The sequence below is a fragment of the Amphiura filiformis genome, chromosome 2, assembly GCF_039555335.1.
Source record: "Amphiura filiformis chromosome 2, Afil_fr2py, whole genome shotgun sequence".
NCBI classification, from domain to species: domain Eukaryota; kingdom Metazoa; phylum Echinodermata; class Ophiuroidea; order Amphilepidida; family Amphiuridae; genus Amphiura; species Amphiura filiformis.
The window spans coordinates 19,781,681-19,806,382 of NC_092629.1; the positions used below are offsets into that span (position 1 = coordinate 19,781,681).

General features: G+C 37.8%; 1 protein-coding gene across 1 annotated transcript; it reads left to right on the forward strand.

Moving 5' to 3' along the window:
- Positions 1-2,820: 2,820 nt before the first annotated feature.
- Positions 2,821-5,655, forward strand: LOC140138831 (uncharacterized). Its single transcript, XM_072160605.1, has one exon. The coding sequence runs from the start codon at positions 2,821-2,823 to the stop codon at positions 5,653-5,655; it is 2,835 nt and encodes a 944-aa protein (XP_072016706.1).
- The last annotated feature ends 19,047 nt before the right edge of the window (positions 5,656-24,702 follow it).

The following is a 24,702-nucleotide window of genomic DNA, read 5'->3' on the forward strand; positions in this document are numbered from 1 at the left end:
GTAGATAGCAGGGTGTGAGTACAAAATGTTCTAAAGTAGATTTCAAAGGGTGAATACAACTCCCAACAAGTAAAAATCGGGGTGTGAGTTTTTATAGTAGATATTAGAGTTTGAGAATAAAAGTATCTTCAGTAGTAGGCTGTGAGTATAAAAGTATCTTCAGTAGATTAGAGGGCGTAATTATAAAACTATCTAGAGTAGATAGCAAAGTTTGAGTATAAATGTATCTTTAGTAGATAGCAGGGTTTGAGTGTAAAACGAGCTAAAGTAGATGACAGGGTATGCGTATTAAAGAATCTGATGTAGATGACATACCTAGAGTAGATATCAGGGTTTGAGAATAAAAGTATCTTCAGTAGATTGCAACATGCAAGTATAAAACTATCTTCAGTAGGTAATAAAGTGTGAGTATCAAACTATCTATAAAGTTATAGAACCGTGACGCCGAAGCATGAAACACCGATTGCATTAATAAGTAGGCCTACATAATCAAACTGGTGGTGTGATTATTGCGAATATTCGCAATATTATTGCGAATATTCGCAATATTATTGCGAATATTCGCAATAATTATTGCGAATATTCGCAATGTTATTGCGAATATTCGCAATGTTATTGCGAATATTCGCAATATTATTGCGAATATTCGCAATGTTATTGCGAATATTCGCAATGTTATTGCAAATATTCGCAATAATTATTGCGAATATTCGAAATAATTATTGAGTATAAAACTATCGACAGTAGATAGCTGGTGCAAAGTGTGAACATAAAACTATCTACAGTAGATAGTGTGTGAGTAAAAACCTTTCTAAAGTAGATAGCAAAGTGTGAATAAAACTACCAACAGTAGATATCAGGTTATGAGTATGACAGTAGGCCTATATATAGCAGATATCAGTGTGTGGGAATAAAAGTATCTTCAGTAGATAGTAGGTGTGATTATAAAACTATCTAGAGTAGATAGCAACGTGTGAGTATAAAAGTATATTCAGAAGATAGCAGGGTATGAGTGTAAAACGAGCTAAAGTAGATGGCATGGTGTGCGTATAAAAGAATCTTAAGTAGATGACAAGGTGTCCGTGTAAATATATCAACAGTAGACAGCAAAGCATGAGTATAAAAATATGTAGAGTATATAGCAGGGTGTGAGTACAAAACGTTCTTAAGTAGATTTCAAAGGGTGAATAAATCTCCCAACAAGTAAAAATCGGGGTGTGAGTATTTATAGTAGATATTAGAGTTTGAGAATAAAAGTATCTTCAGTAGTAGGCTGTGAGTATAAAGGTATCTTCAGTAGATTAGAGGGCGTAATTATAAAACTATCTAGAGTAGATAGCAAAGTTTGAGTATAAATTGATCTTCAGTAGATAGCAGGGTATGAGTGTAAAACGAGCTAAAGTAGATGACAGGGTATGCGTATTAAAGAATCTGATGTAGATGGCATATCTAGAGTAGATATTAGGGTTTGAGAATAAAAGTATCTTCAGTAGATTGCAACATGCAAGTATAAAACTATCTTCAGTAGGTAATAAAGTGTGAGTATCAAACTATCTATAAAGTTATAGAACCGTGACGCCGAAGCATGAAACACCGATTGCATTAATAAGTAGGCCTACATAATCAAACTGGTGGTGTGATTATTGCGAATATTCGCAATAATTATTGCGAATATTCGCAATATTATTGCGAATATTCGCAATAATTATTGCGAATATTCGCAATGTTATTGCGAATATTCGCAATAATTATTGAGTATAAAAATATCGACAGTAGATAGCTGGTGCAAAGTGTGAACATAAAACTATCTACAGTAGATAGTGTGTGAGTAAAAACCTTTCTAAAGTAGATAGCAAAGTGTGAATAAAACTATCAACAGTAGATATCAGGTTATGAGTATGACAGTAGGCCTATATATAGCAGATATCAGTGTGTGGGAATAAAAGTATCTTCAGTAGATAGGAGGGTGCGATTATAAAATTATCTAGAGTAGATAGCAAAGTGTGAGTATAAAAGTATATTCAGAAGATAGCATGGTATGAGTGTAAAACGAACTTAAGTAGATTTATGGCAGGGTGTGCGTATATAAAAGAATCTTAAGTAGATGACAAGGTGTCAGTGTAAATATATCTACAGTAGACAGCAAAGCGTGCGTATAAAAATATGTAGAGTAGATAGCAGGGTATGAGTACAAAACGTTCTAAAGTAGATTTCAAAGGGCGAATAAAAACTACCAACAAGTAAAAATCGGGGTGTGAGTATTTATAGTAGATATTTGAGTTTGAAAATAAAAGTATCTTCAGTAGATAGCAGGCTGTGAGTATAAGCGAAGTTTGAATAAAACTATCAACCGTATGAAAGTATCTATAGTAGATATCAGAGTGTGAGATTAAATTAGGCTATCTTCAGTAGATATCAGTGTATGATAATAAAATTATCTACAGTAGATAGCAAAGTGTGAGTATAAACTATCTCCAGTAGATAGCAGGCTTGTGAGAGTAAAACTTCCAAAGTAGATAGTAAAGAGTGAATAAAGACTATCAACAGCAGATATCAGGGTGTGAGTATGAAAACCATTTTCAGTAGATACCAGGGTGTAACTACAAATGTCTTCAGTAGATAGCAAAGTGAGAGTATAAAATTATAGATAGTGTGGTCTGAGTAAATCAGATAGCAGGATGTTAATAAAAAATCATCTACAGTAGATATCAGGGTGAAGTATAAAGACTAATAACTATAAATTTATCTACATTCACCACATCTAGTCCTAAACCAAACCGCCAAAATCAAGCCGGTAGTAAAGGGAGTACAAACAATAGGATGCAAGGTTCAATCAAAGTACTGATTGTCAACTGTCGTAGTTTAAAGAGTGAAAGAAAACAACTTGATCTACTTGATCTGGTCGAAACCCATAATCCCAATGTTATAGTAGGTCAAGAGTCGCATATTGATGATACCTTCAGTAATGCGGAAGTATTTCCTGTAGGTTTTAATGTATCAAGAAAGGATAGAAACGTAAATGGAGGGGGTGTTTTTGTGGCAGTTTCAGAAAACATTGTCGCCAGCACAGAGTATTCGCTTGACACCAATTGTGAGATCCAATGGTGTAAAATCAGTATTGTAGGAGCGAGGCCATTATACATAGGATCGTTTTATAGACAAACAAATAACAGCGCCGAGTCTTTGATAGAACTAAATAGATCAATGAGTTCCTTATCAAATAATGGTACTCTACCAAATATCATACTGGGGGGAGACTTTAACTGTCCTGATATCAACTGGGATAATATATCAATCAAGCCGAACCCCCAGTATGGATATAAAGTCTGCAGAAGTCTTTTATATATTGTTGAAGAGTTTGGGCTGCATCAGCATGTCCATAAGCCAACTCGTAAGAACAATATTCTTGATTTACTATTTACCACCTATCCAGACCTTGTAAATGATATTCAAGTTTCATCTGGTATGAGTGACCATGGTGTTGTGACTGCTGATATTAATATCAAATGTCAGCTGAGCAAAAACGAACCCAGAAAAGTTCACATTTTCAAGAAAATGAATTTGGAAAATCTTAAAAAAGAAGCCAATGCGTTTCAAACTCAGTACCATAAGGAAAGTGCCAGTCACTCGACACAAGAAAACTGGAAATGTTTAACTGAAAACATAGATATTCTAATGAAGGAAAATGTACCACAGAAAACCATTCAAAAACGATGGGATGTCCCGTACATGACACCCCGGATAAAAAAGCTCATTCGTAAAAAGAAACGCGTCTATAATACCCTCAAAGTATATGACACCAGCCAAAACAGAGAAAAGTTTAAAGATCTTAGGAAAACTGTTCAGAAAGAGTTGCAACATGCAAAGAACGAATACCTAATGGGCCTTCTTACAGAAGATAGTAATGGAAGTACATCTTGTCCACAGGTTGGTAAAAGATTCTGGCAATACACAAAATCATTGAGACAGAACAATAGTGGGGTAGGAACACTGTTGGTTGATGGGAAGGAATTTCCTGATGGCAAAGGGAAAGCGGAAGCTTTGAGTAGTCAATATAGTAGTGTTTTCACAGATGAAGATTTGTCTCATTTTCCTATAATGAAAGGCAATCCCTTCCCAGCAATTGGGGATGTAATCATTGATACTGAAGGTGTAAAAGATCTTCTTCAAGAGATAAATTCCAAAAAGGCCTGCGGCCCTGATGGTGTTCCCTCGCGAATCTTAAAAGATCTGAACGAAGAACTTGCACCCGTTATAACGCACATCTTCACACAGTCAATCCAAACAGGAACACTGCCCCGAGACTGGCTCACTGCGAATATCACTGCCATATTCAAGAAAGGCAACAAATGTGATCCCGCCAACTATAGACCGGTTTCGCTAACATCAGTTACAAGTAAATTAATTGAACACATATTATTCCGTCACATAATGGACCATCTTGAAAAACACTGCATTTTATCTAATTTTCAGCACGGTTTTCGCTCCCAACACTCCTGCGAATCTCAGCTCATAGTAACAGTTGAAGATCTGACTAGAAACCTGGACAGTGGGCTACAAACAGACACACTCATACTCGACTTTCAAAAAGCGTTCGATACTGTCCCTCATCAACGACTGATCCGGAAATTGGAATTTTATGGTATAAAAGGACCCATCTTGGATTGGATAGAATGCTGGTTAACATCTAGAACCCAGCGGGTCGTCGTTGAGGGGAAAACATCTGACCCAGTTCATGTAAAATCTGGAGTTCCCCAGGGAACAGTATTGGGGCCACTCATGTTTTTAATATATATTAACGACATTGCCGACAGTATTCACAGTGAAACACAAATAAGACTATTTGCTGATGATTGCCTACTCTACCGAGTTATTAAGTCACCAATGGATACCGAGACTCTTCAGTCTGACCTAAATACCTTGGTGGAGTGGGCAAACATGTGGCAAATGTCTTTCAACACAAAGAAATGTAAAACTTTAAGAGTCACTACCAAGAAAAATCCGATTATGCATACCTACAAAATGGCATCTGATCAACTGGAATCCGTTTCACACCATCCGTATCTTGGAGTTGAATTGTCATACAATATGAAATGGTCTCACCACATAAATAATATCACAGCAAAAGCAAACCGAGCATTGTGGTTCCTCCGCAGAAATCTATGGAGATGTCCAGTAGCGGTAAAACAACAGATGTATTTTGCTCTGGTCAGACCCTTGCTTGAATACGCGTGCTCCGTTTGGGACCCCCATACAGCATCGGATACTCATAAAATCGAGATGGTCCAACGTAGAGCCGCAAGGTTTGTTACCAGAAATTACAAAAAATCACCAGGTACAATGACAAACATACTGCACCAACTTGAATGGCCCACACTTGAACAAAGAAGACTGGAATCACGATTAACCGTTATGTTTAAAATCAAACAAGGTCTCATTGCCATTCCCATACCGGACTATGTTCAGAATCAGACAGCATCCCAAACCCGCCAATATCATCCGGCCAAGTTCAGAGTCATGGGACCCAAAAGCAATGCTTACAAATTCAGTTTTTACCCACGCACCATTCTAGACTGGAATTCATTGCCAACTTCAATACTCAATATTCAAAATATCAATAGTTTCAAAAATGCACTTGTAGATCTAAGGGTGTAGAGTAAGGTAATTTAAGATTGTAGTTTTGTAGTGTAGTATTTGTTTTTCATCCAGTGCCATGTTATTTCTCAGCGTGATATTGCTTCGGCAACTTTACTGAGTATTTGTATAGAAATAGAAATAGAAATAGAATACATCAGATAGCAGGATGTGAAAGACAAAAAGAAAGATAACGAGAAAGCACTGTTGTGTTTAGGCAAACACGAATATAATATCCGTTATCCCCCCCTTGCCCTGCCTTCAAACAAAAACTTGATTACCACGATGTGGAAGCCCTTGTTATAAGCTTTCATTTCTTATATCTCAAGGTCATAGCACCTCAAATAAAAAAGCGCCCAATTGGACGCCAAGAAAGAAAAGCAAAATGCGTACACATTCCCCTTTTAAGGGAATTTTATATAAGTTTTATATCAAGACGTACGTTCTAAGCCTTTATCTTTGCTAATACAGATAGCTACCAGTACTACACTGTGTCAATAGGTCTAACGTATTTGCTCTTGACGTACGTTCCAATCCGTTATCATTGCAAATAAAGGTAGCTACCAAAATGCCATCTTTTGCACTGCACTGTGTTAATAGGTCGGACGTATTTGCTATTGACGTACGTTCCAATCCGTTATCATTGCAAATACAGGTAGCTACCAAAATACCATCTTTTGCACTACACTGCGCCCGACACTGCGTTCATAGGTCGAACGTATTTACTATTGACGTACGTTCCAATCCGTTATCATTGCACATACAGGTAGCTAGCCAAATGCCACCTTTTGCACTACACTGTGTAAATAGGTCGAACGTTTTTTGCCTTTTAAAGCATGTGAACTTTGACCTCTAGGGTTGCGGCTACCATAGAATACATCTGGGGCCATATGGGGCAACATTTTACCAAGCATGAACCCTGAGGGCGCTGTAGTTCTTGAGCTAGAGCTGTTTGAAATTTTACACATATTGGTCCCTGTAGCCCATGACCTTTAACCTCTGGGGTCGGGGCTACCCCAGGACATTTCTAAGGGTCATGGGTCATCATTATATCACGTATGGACCCCAAGCCTACTTTAGATCTTGAGAAAAGCTATTGAAATATTTGCAAAATCATTGCGAATATTCGCAAAGTTATTGCGAATATTCGCAATAACATTGCGAATATTCGCAATAATTATTGCGAATATTCGCATTAATGTATGGGTGGCCGATAGTAACAAAACACGCCTAAAATTATACGCCTAACCATGTACGTCCAAGATTGCATCTTGGACGTCCAAGAATTTCGCGGCAGACATAAATCGACGAATCACGGGGTCAGAAATCTAACTGTAGATAGTTTTATACTCACACTTTGCTATCTACTGTAGATTCTTTTATACTCACACCATGCAATCTACTGTAGCTCCTTTTATACTCACACCCGAATTGCCATCTTTTGCACTACACTGTGTAAATAGGTCGAACGTTTTTTGCTTTTAAAGCCTGTGAACTTTTACCTCTGGGGTTGCGGCTACCATAGGATACATCTAGGGCCATGGGCCAATATTTTATCAAGTATGAACCCTGAGGGCGCTGTAGTTATTGCGAATATTCGCAATAATTATTGCGAATATTCGCAATAATGTATGGGTGGCCGATAGCGACAAAACACGCCTAAAATTCTACGCCTAACCATGTACGTCCAAGATTGCATCTTGAACCTCCAATAATTTCGCGGCAGACATAAATCGACGAATCACAGGGTCAGAAATCTACTGTAGATAGTTTTATACTCACACTTTGCTATCTACTGTAGATTCTTTTATACTCACACAATGCAATCTACTATAGCTCCTTTTATACTCACACCCCGTTATCTATAATCCTATACTCACACTTTCATATCTACTGAAGTTACCTTTGTAGTAACACTCTGGTATCTACTGAAAATTGTTTTTATACTCACACCTGATATCTACAGTAGATAGTTTTTATTTGCATCCTGCTATCTATTGTAGATAGTTTTATACTCACTTAAGCAGAGATTTGTGTATAAAAACTACCATCGCATAAAGTTCTAGAAACGTTTTTTGTCACGGTGGTTAATTCCCACTTGGTCCAATCCCATTTGGTCCAATTCCACTTCGTCCAATCCCATTTATTTGGTCCAATGCCACTTCATCCATTCCCACTTGGTCCAATCCTATTTGGTCCAATCCCACTTCGTCCAATCCAACTAGGGCCATGTCCCACTAGGGTCATGTCCCTCTTGGGTCATGTCCCACTAGGGCCATGTCCCACTTGGGTCATGTCCCACTAGGTCCACGTCCCACTTAGGCCATGTCACACTTAGGCTATGTCCCATTTGGACCAGTGCATACTATTAGGCATATTTTTTTTTTTTTTTTGGGGGAAGGGCTTTGGGGCGCCAGCCCCCAGGAGTAAAAAACGGAGCGGCAAAAAAGAAGAAAGAGAAGAGAAAGAAAAGAAAAGAAAAGAAAAGAAAAGAAAAGAAAAGAAAAGAAAAGAAAAGAAAAGAAAAGAAAAGAAAAGAAAAGAAAAGAAAAGAAAAGAAAAGAAAAGAAAAAAAGAAACAGAAGGAAAGAAAAAGAAGAAAGAAAATTACGCATATCACCTATATTGGTGTCACATTTAAGTAGGGTGGTGTGTAATCAGGCAATAATAGGAGAGAGCGAGCACTATTAGGCCTACAGGGTGGCACATACAAGGAGGGCGGCTTATGGAGCGACATACAAGGGTGCACTGACTCCAGAGCGACTGAAGGTCAGATGAAGACATCCATTGTAGAAATTATATATGGAGTCCAGCATTTTTTCCCAGAAAAATGCCGACTAGATCACCCTATAGCCCATGCAGCCTACGCCACCTTACGAATAGCTTGGTGTTTCTGAAATGTAACACATTTTGAAAGTTTAGTCAAACCGTCATAAAAAGTCGGATCCTGCTCATTTTTCACAGACAATCTATTTCCCAGGCCTACATGAGGATTAAATATGAATCAGGGCCTAATAGTTGGGCTTTAAGCCTTTTCTAATGTATTTACTTTAGTCGTTTTTGCACGATTCCTCGTTTGAAACACTGATTTTTTCCTCCCATGGTGTAGGAGACTTGTATTTACATGGTGTGCACTCACAAGAAGAGCGGTACAAGGAGGCTGGCTTGTGAAAAAACGCGTGTCAGTCACCCATAAAGGGCGGCACATGGTAAACTTATAACCAAGAGAAAAGAGGGATGGAAAAGTACAACAAGCGTTATAACTATACCGTAATATGCCTACAGGGTGACCTATAACAAGGAGGGCGGCTTGTGACGGGCGGCACATACAAGGAAGGAAAAGATAAATCACACGTTTTAACTATGGGCCTGCACTACAAGGAGGGTGGCTTGTGGGGCAGCACACAGAAAGTATGGGGGCTTTTGGGCGGCACATACATGTACAAGGAAGGCGGCTTGTAACAAGGAAAAAAGTAAGAGGTGAAGAGAAAAAGCTTATCAGCCACCTATTTATAGGCCCGCACATGTTGGCTTGTAACCAAGAGAAAGGGGGCGGTGGAAAAATACAACAGGCGTTATAAATATAGGTGAAAGCTGGTGAAGAAGGGCGGCCTGTGAGGCGGCACATACAAGGAGGGGGACTTGTATCCAGGACAAAAGTAGAGGGAGGGAGGAGAGAAAAACGCTTGTCAGTCGCATATCAATGGCGGCACGTTGTTTTTTTAACCAGGAGAAAAGAGGGAGTGGAAAACGGTATATCACGCTGTGTTACTGTAATGGGCCTACGTCGTGAAACATAGAAGGAGGGTGGCTGTAGATAGTTTTATACTCACACTTTGCTATCTACTGTAGATTCTTTTATACTCACACCATGCAATCTACTGTAGCTCCTTTTATACTCACACCCGAATTGCCATCTTTTGCACTACACTGTGTAAATAGGTCGAACGTTTTTTTCTTTTTATGCCTGTGAACTTTTACCTCTGGGGTTGCGGCTACCATAGGATACATCTAGGGCCATGGGCCAATATTTTATCAAGTATGAACCCTGAGGGCGCTGTAGTTATTGCGAATATTCGCAATAATTATTGCGAATATTCGCAATAATGTATGGGTGGCCGATAGCGACAAAACACGCCTAAAATTCTACGCCTAACCATGTACGTCCAAGATTGCATCTTGAACCTCCAATAATTTCGCGGCAGACATAAATCGACGAATCACAGGGTCAGAAATCTACTGTAGATAGTTTTATACTCACACTTTGCTATCTACTGTAGATTCTTTTATACTCACACCATGCAATCTACTATAGCTCCTTTTATACTCACACCCCGCTATCTATAATCCTATACTCACACTTTCATATCTACTGAAGTTACCTTTGTAGTAACACTCTGGTATCTACTGAAAATTGTTTTTATACTCACACCTGATATCTACAGTAGATAGTTTTATTTGCATCCTGCTATCTATTGTAGATAGTTTTATACTCACTTAAGCAGAGATTTGTGTATAAAAACTACCATCGCATAAAGTTCTAGAAACGTTTTTTGTCACGGTGGTTAATTCCCACTTGGTCCAATCCCATTTGGTCCAATTCCACTTCGCCAATCCCATTTATTTGGTCCAATGCCACTTCATCCATTCCCACTTGGTCCAATCCTATTTGGTCCAATCCCACTTCGTCCAATCCAACTAGGGCCATGTCCCACTAGGGTCATGTCCCTCTTGGGTCATGTCCCACTAGGGCCATGTCCCACTTGGGTCATGTCCCACTAGGTCCACGTCCCACTTAGGCCATGTCACACTTAGGCTATGTCCCATTTGGACCAGTGCATACTATTAGGCATATTTTTTTTGGGGGGAAGGGCTTTGGGGGCGCCAGCCCCCCGGGGTAAAAAAACGGAGCGGCAAAAAAAGAAGAAAAGAGAAGAGAAGAGAAAAGAAAAGAAAAGAAAAGAAAAGAAAAGGAAAGAAAAGAAAAGAAAAGAAAAGAAAAGAAAAGAAAAAGAAAAAAAGAAACAGAAGGAAAGAAAAAGAAGAAAGAAAATTACGCATATCACCTATATTGGTGTCACATTTAAGTAGGGTGGTGTGTAATCAGGCAATAATAGGAGAGAGCGTGCACTATTAGGCCTACAGGGTGGCACATACAAGGAGGGCGGCTTATGGAGCGACATACAAGGGTGCACTGACTCCAGAGCGACTGAAGGTCAGATGAAGACATCCATTGTAGAAATTATATATGGAGTCCAGCATTTTTGCCCAGAAAAATGCCGACTAGATCACCCTATAGCCCATGCAGCCTACGCCACCTTACGAATAGCTTGGTGTTTCTGAAATGTAACACATTTTGAAAGTTTAGTCAAACCGTCATAAAAAGTCGGATCCTGCTCATTTTCCACAGACAATCTATTTCCCAGGCCTACATGAGGATTAAATATGAATCAGGGCCTAATAGTTGGGCTTTAAGCCTTTTCTAATGTATTTACTTTAGTCGTTTTTGCACGATTCCTCGTTTGAAACACTGATTTTTTCCTCCCATGGTGTAGGAGACTTGTATTTACATGGTGTGCACTCACAAGAAGAGCGGTACAAGGAGGCTGGCTTGTGAAAAAACGCGTGTCAGTCACCCATAAAGGGCGGCACATGGTAAACTTATAACCAAGAGAAAGAGGGGATGGAAAAGTACAACAAGCGTTATAACTATACCGTAATATGCCTACAGGGTGACCTATAACAAGGAGGGCGGCTTGTGACGGGCGGCACATACAAGGAAGGAAAAGATAGATCACACGTTTTAACTATGGGCCTGCACTACAAGGAGGGTGGCTTGTGGGGCAGCACACAGAAGTATGGGGGCTTTTGGGCGGCACATACATGTACAAGGAAGGCGGCTTGTAACAAGGAAAAAAGTAAGAGGTGAAGAGAAAAAGCTTATCAGCCACCTATTTATAGGGCCGCACATGTTGGCTTGTAACCAAGAGAAAGGGGGCGGTGGAAAAAATACAACAGGCGTTATAAATATAGGTGAAAGCTGGTGAAGAAGGGCGGCCTGTGAGGCGGCACATACAAGGAGGGGACTTGTATCCAGGACAAAAGTAGAGGGAGGAGGAGAGAAAAACGCTTGTCAGTCGCATATCAATGGCGGCACGTTGTTTTTTAACCAGGAGAAAAGAGGGAGTGGAAAACGGTATATCACGCTGTGTTACTGTAATGGGCCTACGTCGTGAAACATAGAAGGAGGGTGGCTTATGGGGCGGCACATACAAGGAAGATGGCTTATAACCAGGTATAAAGCAGATCATGAAGGAGAGAAAACCACATATTATATATGATGGCTTTCAACTACAGCGCAGGGTACCGACGGGCGGAGTGCGAGGATCGGCAAACATTGCAAACAGTGTGGTTAACCGTGCAGGTGCATCTCATCGGAGGCCTATTTTCCCCAATTTCAATACGGCACACGTACAGAAGCCATACAGCAGACGTATATTATCATAGTAGTTTCAAAGGTCAGGGTAGGTAGGCCTATATGGGTAACGGGTGTTGGGTAATTAGAGATAGTCCTGTCACGAGAACCACCCAACCCGAGAACCGCGAAATCTAGTTGTAGATAATTTTATACTCACAACCGTATATCTACTGTTAATAGTTTTTATTCACACTTTACTATCTACTTTAGAAGTTTGATACTCACATTCTGCTATCTACTGCAGATAGTTTTATAATCGCATCCTGCTTTCTACTGAAGATACTTTTATTTTCGCACTCTGATATCTACTATAGAACTATAGATACTTTCATACTCACACCCTGATATCTACTGATGAAGTTTTTATTCACACTTTAATCTCTACTTAAGTGAGTATAAAACTATCTACAATAGATAGCAGGATGCGAATAAAAACTATCTACTGTAGATACCAGGTGTGAGTATAAAAACAATTTTCAGTAGATACCAGGGTGTTACTTCAAACGTAACTTCAGTAGATAGGAAAGTGTGAGTATAACAATTAACATTATAGCTAGCGATGTGTGAGTATAAAAGGAGCTACAGTAGATTGCATGGTGGGAGTATAAAAGAATCTACAGTAGATAGCAAAGTGTGAGTATAAAACTATCTACAGTAGATTTCTGACACTGTGATTCGTCGATTTATGTCTGCCGCGAAATGTTTGGACGTCCAAGATTGCATCTTGATCAGGCGTATAATTTTAGACGTGTTTTGTTGCTATGTTATTGCGAATATTCGCAATAATTATTGCGAATATTCGCAATGTTATTGCGAATATTCGCAATAACTTTGCACAATATCTAAAGTAGGCTCGGGGCCCATACTTGGTATAATGATGGCCCATGACCCCTAGAAATTTCCTGGGGTAGCCCCGACGCCAGAGGTCAAAGGTCATGGGCTACAGGGACCAATGTGTGTAAAATTTCAAACAGCTCTAGCTCAAGAACCACAGCGCCCTCAGGGTTCATACTTGGTAAAATGTTGGCCCATGGCCCCAGATGTATCCTATGGTAGCTGCAACCCCAGAGGTCAAAGTTCACAGGCTTTAAAAGGCAAAAAACGTTCGACCTATTTACACAGTGTAGTGCAAAAGGTGGCATTTGGCTAGCTACCTGTATTTGCAATGATAACGGATTGGAACGTACGTCAATAGCAAATACGAGTCGTACGTTGAACCTATTAACGCATTGTAGTGTAAAAGATGGCATTTTGGTAGCTACCTGTATTTGCAATGATGACGGATTTGAACGTACGTCAATAGCAAAGACGTTCGACCTATTAACACAGGAAAGTGCAAAAGATGGCATTTTGCGTGAGTATAAAAGGAGCTACAGTAGAGTGCATGGTGTGAGTATAAAAGAATCTACAGTAGATAGCAAAGTGTGAGTATAAAACTATCTAGAGTAGATTTCCGACCCTGTCGCTCTTTAATCTCTACTTAAGTGAGTATAAAATTACAATAGATAGCAGGATGCGAATAAAAACTATCTACTGTAGATAGCAGGTGTGAGTATAAAAACAATTTTCAGTAGATACCAGGGTGTTACTACAAAAGTAACTTCAGTAGATCGGAAAGTGTGAGTATAACATTATAGATAGCGGGGTGTGAGTATAAAAGGAGCTACAGTAGATTGCATGATGGGAGTATAAAAGAATCTACAGTAGATAGCAAAGTGTGAGTATAAAACTATCTACAGTAGATTTCTGACACTGTGATTCGTCGATTTATGTCTGCCGCGAAATTTTTGGACGTCCAAGATTGCATCTTGATCAGGCGTATAATTTTAGACGTGTTTTGTTGCTATCGGCCACCCATACATTATTGCGAATATTCGCAATAACTTCGCAATAACTTTGCACAATATCTAAAGTAGGCTCGGGGCCCATACTTGGTATAATGATGGCCCATGACCCCTAAAAATTTCCTGGGGTAGCCCCGACGCCATAGGTCAAAGGTCATGGGCTACAGGGACCAATATGTGTAACATTTCAAACAGCTCTAGCTCAAGAACCACAGCGCCCTCAGGGTTCATACTTGGTAAAATGTTGGCCCATGGCCCCAGATGTATCCTATGGTAGCTGCAACCCCAGAGGTTAAAGTTCACAGGCTTTAAAAGGCAAAAAACGTTCGACCTATTTACACAGTGTAGTGCAAAAGGTGGCATTTGGCTAGCTACCTGTATTTGCAATGATGACGGATTTGAACGTACGTCAATAGCAAAGACGTTCGACCTATTAACACAGTATAGTGCAAAAGATGGCATTTTGCGTGAGTATAAAAGGAGCTACAGTAGATTGCATGGTGTGAGTATAAAACAATTTTCAGTAGATACCAGAGTGTTACTACAAAAGTAACTTCAGTAGATCGGAAAGTGTGAGTATAACATTATAGATAGCGGGGTGTGAGTACAAAAGGAGCTAGTAGATTGCATGGTGTGAGTATAAAAGAATCTACAGTAGATAGCAAAGTGTGAGTATATAACTATCTACAGTAGATTTCTGACCCTGTGATTCGTCGATTTATGTATGCCGCGAAATTTTTGTACATTACGTCCAAGATTGCATCTAGGTCAGGCGTATAATTTTAGGCGTGTTTTGTTGCTATCGGCCACCCATACATTATTGCGAATATTCGCAATAATTATTGCGAATATTCGCAATGTTATTGCGAATATTCGCAATAACTTTGCACAAGATCTAAAGTAGACTCGGGGCCCATACTTGGTACAATGATGGCCCATGACCTTTAGATATTTACTGCAGCAACATCGACCCCAGAGGCCAAAGGTCATGGGCTACACGGAGCAATATGTGTAAAATTTCAAACAGCTCTAGCTCAAGAACTACAGCGCCCTCAGGGTCATACTTGGTACAATGATGGCCCATGACCCTAGATGTATTCTGTGGTAGCCACAACCCCAGAGGTTAAAGTTCAAAGGCTTTAAAAAGCAAAATAGGTACGACCTATTAACACAGTGTAGCGCAATAGGTAGCATTTTGTTAGCTACATGGGTTTACAATGATAACGGCCCGAATTGTACGTCAAGGAAATTGATCACTTGACAAAAACTCCCTTAAAAGGGAATGTGTAGGTATTTTGATATTGGTGCCTTGGACCACCTCAAAAGGTTGTCATTGTGGGACATGGGGTGTGGTTGGTTAATGGGTGTTAGGAGGGTAAAGGGTTGTCAAGGTTTGTAAGGGTGTGAGCAAGGGGGTGGTCACCAGTTTTTTAGATTTGGCGCCCAATTGGGCACTTTTTTAAAATTTTAAGTGCTATGAGGATGATACTTATATCAATTAAAGCTTATAAAAAGGGCTTCAACATGATGGTTACCAACTTTTGGTTTTGGCGCCCAATTGGGCGCTTTTAAAGGTCCTATTCGCAATAATATTGCGATATTCGCAATAATCACACCACCAGTTTGATTATGTAGGCCTACGTATTAATGCAATCGGTGTTTCATGCTTCGGCGTCACGGTTCTATAACGTTATAGATAGTTTGATACTCACACTTCATTACCTACTGAAGATAGTTTTATACTTGCATGTTGCAATCTACTGAAGATACTTTTATTCTCAAACCCTGATATCTACTCTAGATATGTCATCTACATCAGATTCTTTAATACGCATACCCTGTCATCTACTTTAGCTCGTTTTACACTCATACCCTGCTATCTACTGAAGATACATTTATACTCAAACTTTGCTATCTACTCTAGATAGTTTTATAATTACGCCCTCTAATCTACTGAAGATACTTTTATACTCACAGCCTACTACTGAAGATACTTTTATTCTCAAACTCTAATATCTACTATAAATACTCACACCCCGATTTTTACTTGTTGGGAGTTTTATTCACCCTTTGAAATCTACTTTAGAACGTTTTGTACTCACACCCTGCTATCTACTCTACATATTTTTATACTCATGCTTTGCTGTCTACTGTAGATATATATCTACTGTAGATATATTTACACGGACACCTTGTCATCTACTTAAGATTCTTTTAAATCACATGTTTAGGATCCTGAATGGCAAAAGTCCTACTTATTTTCTTGAAGGTATTTCTAAGTCTAAAAACGTACACGAACATTCAACCAGGTCGGGAACATATGCTTTATTCAAGCCTCGTATGGGCACCCATGGGCAAAAAACCTTTGTTTATAATGCAATAAATGTGTGGAACTCGCTTCCAAATTCTGTGCAATCCCAGCTATGTCAAGACATTTTCAGGAAAGAGGTCAAACATCACTTTTTCTGCCTCCGCCAGGAGGTAGTATGATTTGAAATTTACACCTAAAATGCCGCACATTGCGCGGCATATAGGCCGATTGTACAAATTTATATTCTGACAAGTACTCTAATTTCCGCCCAATATCGAAAGCCCAATATATATCCCCCACCACTTTGCGCCATACATAAATTCGCCTATCGCCATTTCCGAATGTTCAAAAAGGTAATCACGCTTCCTCAGCATGTGCAATAAATTAGCATTAAAATTAATCTTATTCTATAGGGATTCTAGAAACACCTAGCACGTGGCGCCAATGGTGCGAGTCTATCAAGCTCATGAATTATGCATTAGAATGTTTTCAAACTCATATGTTGTATAAGACCGAATTAAAAAGACTAGCTTGCGTATGCCGTCCTGTCAACCAGACCAAAAATGCCATACTGCGCAGGTCAGCAACCAATCACGGCGCGCCTTTGTCATGACGTCAGACGCAAACTAGTATTTTTAATTCGGTATTTAATTATGGGTTGTAGCCTCATCATGGAATAAAGATAGAGCACATCAGCAATATCGTAGAAATAAAGTCGGACAACCGTTATCATGGTTATGCTGTGTGTGGCAATGGGAAAACACATTAAACAAGGTTTAATTTCATGATTACATGAAACCTGATTATCAATGCAAAAACTTTGGCTGGAGAAGTTGAAGCTGACGTTCATGGCGACACTTTGGATGTGATAATTTGACATCATGGATTGTTTTGTGCAAAATTTGAGGTATTTTTGTGTCATTTAATACGCGGTGAGTCAGCAGGCCGACTGGCATGCATGCTAGGCTCGACTAGGCCGCAATCATCGTGCATGCGTGTCTACATCATAATAATAGGTTGAAATGATGGGATTGAAAAGACCGGCTAGCTATTTGATTTCTCTGCATACGATATGTATGTGCTGTGCCGTGTTCAACTATGATGCGCCTAGCCGCGCCTATAGCCGCGCCTATGGCCGGCTTCATTGCTGTTCAAATCATGTACTAAAGTATTGCAATTTTATTGCGTTGATATAATTCGGAATAATTCGTTTTAAAGTATTTGCTTCCCATGCGTGGTTGGTCATGTTGGTGGTATGTATGTCAGTTTTTACATTCTACTGAGTACTGTTGCAATATTTTTGTATGCATACCCATGACCGTTTCAAGACTATGACTGAGAAATTTGCTTTTTGTTTGTTAAGATAAAATAAAAATAAAATGCAAGAATCATCTTTCCCCACACAATACTTCTTACAAACAAGGTGTTGATATTGGCCCTTTCGATGCAAAACAAAGCACAAATGAAGGAAAGAAAACAAAACAATAATGTTTTTGATTTTTTATTCAATTACACATACAAAAAAGTAATGGCCTATGAAAAGACCCCCCTAAATATAATAATATTAATATTATTTTAGTCCTGAATACAAAATGTAATAAACAAGCATAAAAGAATCTGATACGAAAATATGTTACTCTGAAACGTTACAATTGTAATTTTCAGTCAAAAAATCCACAAGAAATGACTCTTGATACAACTTAGGCCTATATTTTAAAAAACAGAAACGGCTGCCTGCATCTGGAACTCTTCATATCTGAAAGTTTGAAGGTCTTATTTCATACATCAGAATTATCTGCAAGATGGCTTTAGGTGACCGTGGCCCTATTGGCTAATGCACAAATTTAGATTTTCTTTCTATTTAAATAATACTATAGTATGTTAAAGCTTATGCCCTGTAGATTACATTCGGTTCTTGAGATATGGCCTGTCAAAATGGCGCGTGAAACCAAAACAAAAAATTGGCAACAACTTTCTTTTTATTTTCTATATTTTTGCAGTTTCCAGTTGCCAGATGATTTTCTAATTACATGCATGAATTATGCAAAGTAAAGATTTCAGATAATCAGATACAATTAAAAGAGCTATGGCACTGAGGCATGGTAGGCCTACATGGGTAGAACACACACTATACTACAAAATTACGGTTGCGTTTTGGCAAATTTCAATTTGCATAATTAATCAGGGCCACTTATTAGAAAAGTTGATTAGGGCCCAAATTAATTATGCAAATGGAAATTTGCCAAAGGCATCCATGGGTTTTATATCTTATTTTGTAGCCGATCTGAACATTTTACTTTGTATATTTCTTGCATATATAATTAGAAAATAAGGCCTACCTGACAACATTGCATAACAAAAATAAAAGAAAGCCATTTTGACAGGCCATATTTTGGTAACAGAATATCCGATTAAAATAAAATTTTCAGTCTTGTAATCAGGAGAGAATGGGCTCACATATTTCAATCAGACAAAAATCTATATCCAATAGCGTTACCTTAAAGCTAGCATTATAAGTGTCTCCTTAACTAATAACAAAAGTTGCCCATTTGTATCTTGGAGGCATTGTCTTTTTTAAAGACATTTCTTGTTTAAGGAAATTTCAAAAAATGAACGTGCAATTTATCTTTTTAACTAAGGCTGGACCTGATGCATGTTTTTTCAACATTAATATATTGTGTGTTTTTAATATTATTTTATTTTTTGTTTTCAAAATTTGTAGGTAATGATAACAGTATTTGTAATATTTTATGTCTTATGCTTGCTGAACAGTTTAAATTTAGGGTGGTACTACACCCCTTGATGGGTGTGTGACTATTTTTGTAGTTTTCTCGGGGGATAGTCGTGCATGGGTGGGAGGAGTTGTGTGTGTTGTGGGGGCGGGGAGTCCGGTTGCTGCGCTGGAATTTTCGGTGGCTCAGGAGGGGCGGTGCATTTGTTTTGTTTCAGGAAGGGAGGTACCACTAGATTGTACCTCTTTTTCTTGACATATGAAATGGGCCGCTGGTCTTGAGTCGCTGGGTTTTCGGTGGGGTGATTGGGCTCCTTGCCCTTGTAGTGTGCATGGCTTTTTGTTGCCGGTGTGTGGTTGTTTCTTGGGAGGTGTGCGAAACTGGACACAGGATTTGTCCGGGGGTGTGGTACCACCTTGATGTGTGTAATATCATATGTAAAGTGCAATCCAAATATTTTGTACCTTTAAGTCTTAGGCTCATCAAGGACCACAGTGGAAATAAGTGTGCTTTTAAATGTATTCTTTTCTGTGTTTTTTATCCTTGGTTTGAATCCTAAATAAAATGAAATGAAATGAAATGAAATACGCACACCCTGCCATCTACTTTAGCTCGTTTTACACTCATACCCTGCTATCTTCTGAATATACTTTTATACTCACACTTTGCTATCTACTCTAGATAGTTTTATAATCACACCTACTATCTACTGAAGATACTTTTATTCCCACACACTGATATCTGCTATATATAGGCCTACTGTCATACTCATAACCTGATATCTACTGTTAATAGTTTTATTCACACTTTGCTATCTACTTTAGAAAGGTTTTTACTCACACACTATCTACTCTAGATAGTTTTATGTTCACACTTTGCACCATCTATCTACTGTCGATAGTTTTATACTCAATAATTATTGCGAATATTCGCAATAATTATTGCGAATAATCGCAATGTTATTGCGAATATTCGCAATAATGCCAATATGCGCAATAATTATTGCGAATATTCGCAATAACATTGGTGGTAGATATTGAGGAGAAAGTACAATCACGAAATTTTGAGCTTCATACTCATTTCATTTTTCCCCGTGGCATCAAAGTAAAAAATTTGAAATTTGGGGAGGTCAGCATAAAAATGTGTGTCGCATGACTTCATCCACATCAGAGGTGTTGACGTTTGGAGGTCCATAAATTATACATGCGAAATACAAAAAAGTATACAACTCTATGGAGAAGGCAAATCTAAGCATGATGTGTTGAAGCCATCGAGTCCCAAAGCCAATATCTTCAGAAATGATGTCCAAGGACATATCTTCAACATACCTGAAGTTGATGGTGGGGCAAAATGTCTGACATTGGTTTTCAGGGGGGTCAAAATGTACAAAAAATGTACAATTGGGGTTTTGCATGGGTAATATCTCAGCTAAAATTATTCGAATAGGCTCAATATTGGATAAGAGTAATGTCCTACCAAAGGGCTCTGAAAAAAAAAAAATGGACACTAAAATTATTTTTACTTTTGGTGTTCTGACCCCCAAAGTTGGTCCTGGATGGACGAAGTTGCATTTTGAGTGCCCTATATCTTTTAAAGTAAAGGCGTTACAAGTTTTCTGATGCCAGATTTAAATTCAACACAAATAAGTACCCCCGGATACATACTTTTTAAAGTTGTAAAGGGTTCCCCTTATACATTTATGGACCTCCAAACGTCGTCTTTCGCGTTGCGAAACATTTTTTACACCGACCCCCCTAAATTTCAAATTGATGCCACGGGAAAACAAAATGGAGTATGAAGCTCAAATTTTCGGGATTGTACTTTCTCATCAATATCTACCACCACACAGAAAAAGAAAAAAATTGAAGAGGTGCTGCGGTGCACATCCCTGGAGTTGACATGGAATGGGTCATATGCAATTTTGAAACAATTTTGGAAAGAGGTAAAATTTGCTTTGTTTCCTCTGTTTCAACCACAATGTACAGATTAAACATTAAACAGATTCACACCAATAAATAGACGGCAAACACTATCACGTATACCTTCTGTGCCCTGTTTATTATCGCAAGCATATAAGTATTCTCTACAAGCTCTCTAAGATACAAATCAGTTTGTCTCAAAGCTCCCGAGTGGTTGAAAGTTTACTTTTTTTATCATTGTTGAAAATAGATGTCACAGAATTAGAAATTTAGTGTTCACGCGTGTTTCTTAACAAATCTGGTACACTGGCATTTAACTAGTAACAGCATAAATGTCTGGAAAATGGTTAGATTGAAAGAGAATTTTGTTAATGAATGATAGATAAATAAGTATATAAAGATATCTAATACGTATTTTTATGGGAAGCTTCGAGACAAACTTATCTTCCCGTCATTTAAATGACATGTTTGTCTTATTATGTTAAGGAGTGGCATTAATTTCATTCATTAATTTTCATTATCTGAATCAATATATTATTGAAAAATAACACTTTCTACAAATCATAGACTTTGAAAACTTGCTTAATTTATTGTTGTTCATGAGTTATGTACGTTTTACAAAAGTGTTGTTGTTTCAGCCCTCTTTACAACATAACTCAAGAACCACAGGACCTACAAAAGTATATCTGTGATATTTGAATTATTCTAAACGCTCGCTATAAATTGATCAATGCAGTGTTTGCTAAAGCTCACTACCATTCGCAAGATGCTGTAAACTTTGTTTTGCTGCTTCGACCAACAATACCCTTAAGTGAAGAATTTTTATTTTGACCATTTTGTTTTCTTTTAAAATTCGAATAGGGAATCATATAGCTCAGGATCCTTCTTCTTTTTACTTAAATTGGACATTTAGGTCAAAAGTTATGGCTGTTCAAACGGAATAAGTTACGCGAAATAATTGTTCTCCTATATTTTATTTCAAAATGCAACTTGTTGCATAAAGGTTGAATATTTATCTGAAATTCTATGAATAGAAATTTCAAAATTTTAGTGTACTTTTTTGAAATGGCAAATTTTTTTAAATTTATAACTGAAATTACGGGATTATTTCAATTGTGCGATTCGGAAGCGCCCCTACATAAATGAAAGTTTTTGCCTCATAGAATTTGGGAACAAGTATTTAAGATTATACAAACCCAAATATATGTATAATGACCAATCAGAAAACACTTGAAAATTCCGCGCAACCATATCCTTCAAAAATCCAATATGGCCGGCGTCGCCATGGCAACTGGTGGCGCAGCAATGGTAAAAATGGATTGCAATTAATCATGACCTTGGTATACATAAGGTATAACAATACAAATGGTGTGTTTCTTTTAGAAAATCACTTTTGAAACTAATGGCTCTCCTTACTTGATTTCTTAAAAATTACATTACTTTAAACATCACCCATTTTTAGCGAACTCAGACACTGATAGACACCGCACCCTTACAAACACAAAGCGCAACCTTAATTCATTTTTATTATGGAGACCTCAGCTGCTGAAGGGCCTAAATACAATTTTGGCATTTAGAAATTAGTATTTAAATTTTTCAAAATACAGTATCAAAACAATGGATCAAGGTATGAAAATAACATTTGGCATGTACATTGGAAATGTCTTTAGCAATGTTTTCGAACAAGAGTTAGTTCTTGATTGATCAATACTATTGATTTTGAACTTGGGCACTTTTGCAGCTCTGAGTAATGAACGTGTCAATTATTACATTCTTTTATATTGATGTTTAGATCAGAGCCCGTAGAAAATACTATTATTACGTTAAAAATAACACCATAAATATAAGTGACATAATTATCACATGTGTTGCTGGCCTATAATCTCTACCAAAACTCATGCAAACACACTATGGGTAAAACGGTAAAACGGTATCTAAGCTGCAGAGTTAATAACAGTGACTGCTTTGTAGACTGTCTTAAAGATTATTTTCATTACATTGTAAAATATTTTCATACCCTTGAAACAGCTTTTTTTTAAAATCAGTTTCAATATATCTTAATAATTATACATATTATATCCATTACTAATGTGTTTTTCAATTAAAATTGATAGGCAATTAGATTTACAAAATAAAAACACTAATGGACATAGGCACTTCTTCAACTCGAATCAATGAAGATACCATATCTCACCCCCACCTAAAAAGCATTTAAAAATTAGGTTTAAAAATATTTGCATTATTTTTTGACCCCTAGCAACATCAGAACGTCTAATAACTCAGTAAAACTTTTTAAATAATAAACTATACTGCGCCAAAAAATATTCTTACACTTGGAAAAATGTTTGGTGCAGTTTGCAGCCAAAGTCCACTAGAAATATGTACATACATAACCTTTGACCCATGATTCCATCCGACTCCGAGGTTATACATTTCTCAAACAAATTATTTTCATATTTTGTTTGTCGAGAGGAGTAATTTGAGACAAGACGCGATTGAATCAGTGCATTTTAAAAAATTGGCCTCTATGCATGAGATGACATTTGACTTTTAAGTTTAGGAGTTATAGAGTAAATTAAAATTTACCGTAACTCCTAAACTAAGCACCATACTGCAATATGACAATTGGCTGTCATATTCTTAGCGATGAGGGGAACAAATTGAGGTATATACAACATGATAGAACGAATTTTACATTTTGGACAACATTATGACCTTCGACCCCTCTTGGGAAGCATAGGGGGCATATAAAAACGGAACCAATTCTAGTTTTATCATTTGAGGTGTAAGGATGCCAAAACTCAAATATCACCTCATAGCGCCCTATACTAAATTCGGTTATCATGGTTATGTTGTTAATGATCAAATTATTCGGCCAATGTGACGTCCTTTGTTCCTGGATTTAGCTCAAAGGAGTGAAAATCAAAGATGTTGGGTAACACCATTGGGCCAAAAAATATAAATTTTTTGCTTGTCCATAGATCACTTTTTGAAGTTTGGTCGGTCGGTCGGAAAAAGTTTTTTTTTCTTATATCTCTTTTTTTTTCAAATACCAAAAGTATAATGCGAATTACCACACAATTTCAACCAAAGACAAATTCAAGGTAAACCCTGCGTTGTTTGAAATGTAAAATACTGCATTTTTAAGTTCAACAATGTTTTAATTTATGTAGACACTAAGTATGATAATACGAAGCATCGGAACTCTCAGCCCGGTACGACTGGACAGGGAAAACATTCAGAAAATGGTATTTTACAACATTTCTTTTATATACTCAGTTTTTCAGACGAAATGACTTTTTGGGGAAAATTATTTTAAAAAACACCCTTTTCAAAAACAAACAAAGTTTTACGGTGGGGACTGCCGAGACGGTCGATCGGATTAGGACAAGCAAACAACCTTCTTTGGCCTTAGAAAGACGAGGGTTTGCAGAAAAAAAATGACGCTATTTACAAAATAATTAAAATGTGGAAATAAAAATACATGTTTCGAAAACGTACAATTTGTTCAACACGTATATATTGTATTACTTTTGTACAATTAGCAATACAATCAAGAAACCCTTCTTTACCTGTTATTGAATCACGATGCTTTAATATGGCGCAACCAGAGGGAAGGTTGACGGATGGTATTGTCTGTTTCATACAACGCGGTTTAAATCACGGAATCGATTTAAACATAAGAAATTAGATCTTTACTCTTTTTGGTGAAATCATATAGATGTACTAAAATATCACTGCAAACACACGACGTTTTATAGAAAACCTTTAACTGTAGGGTTAT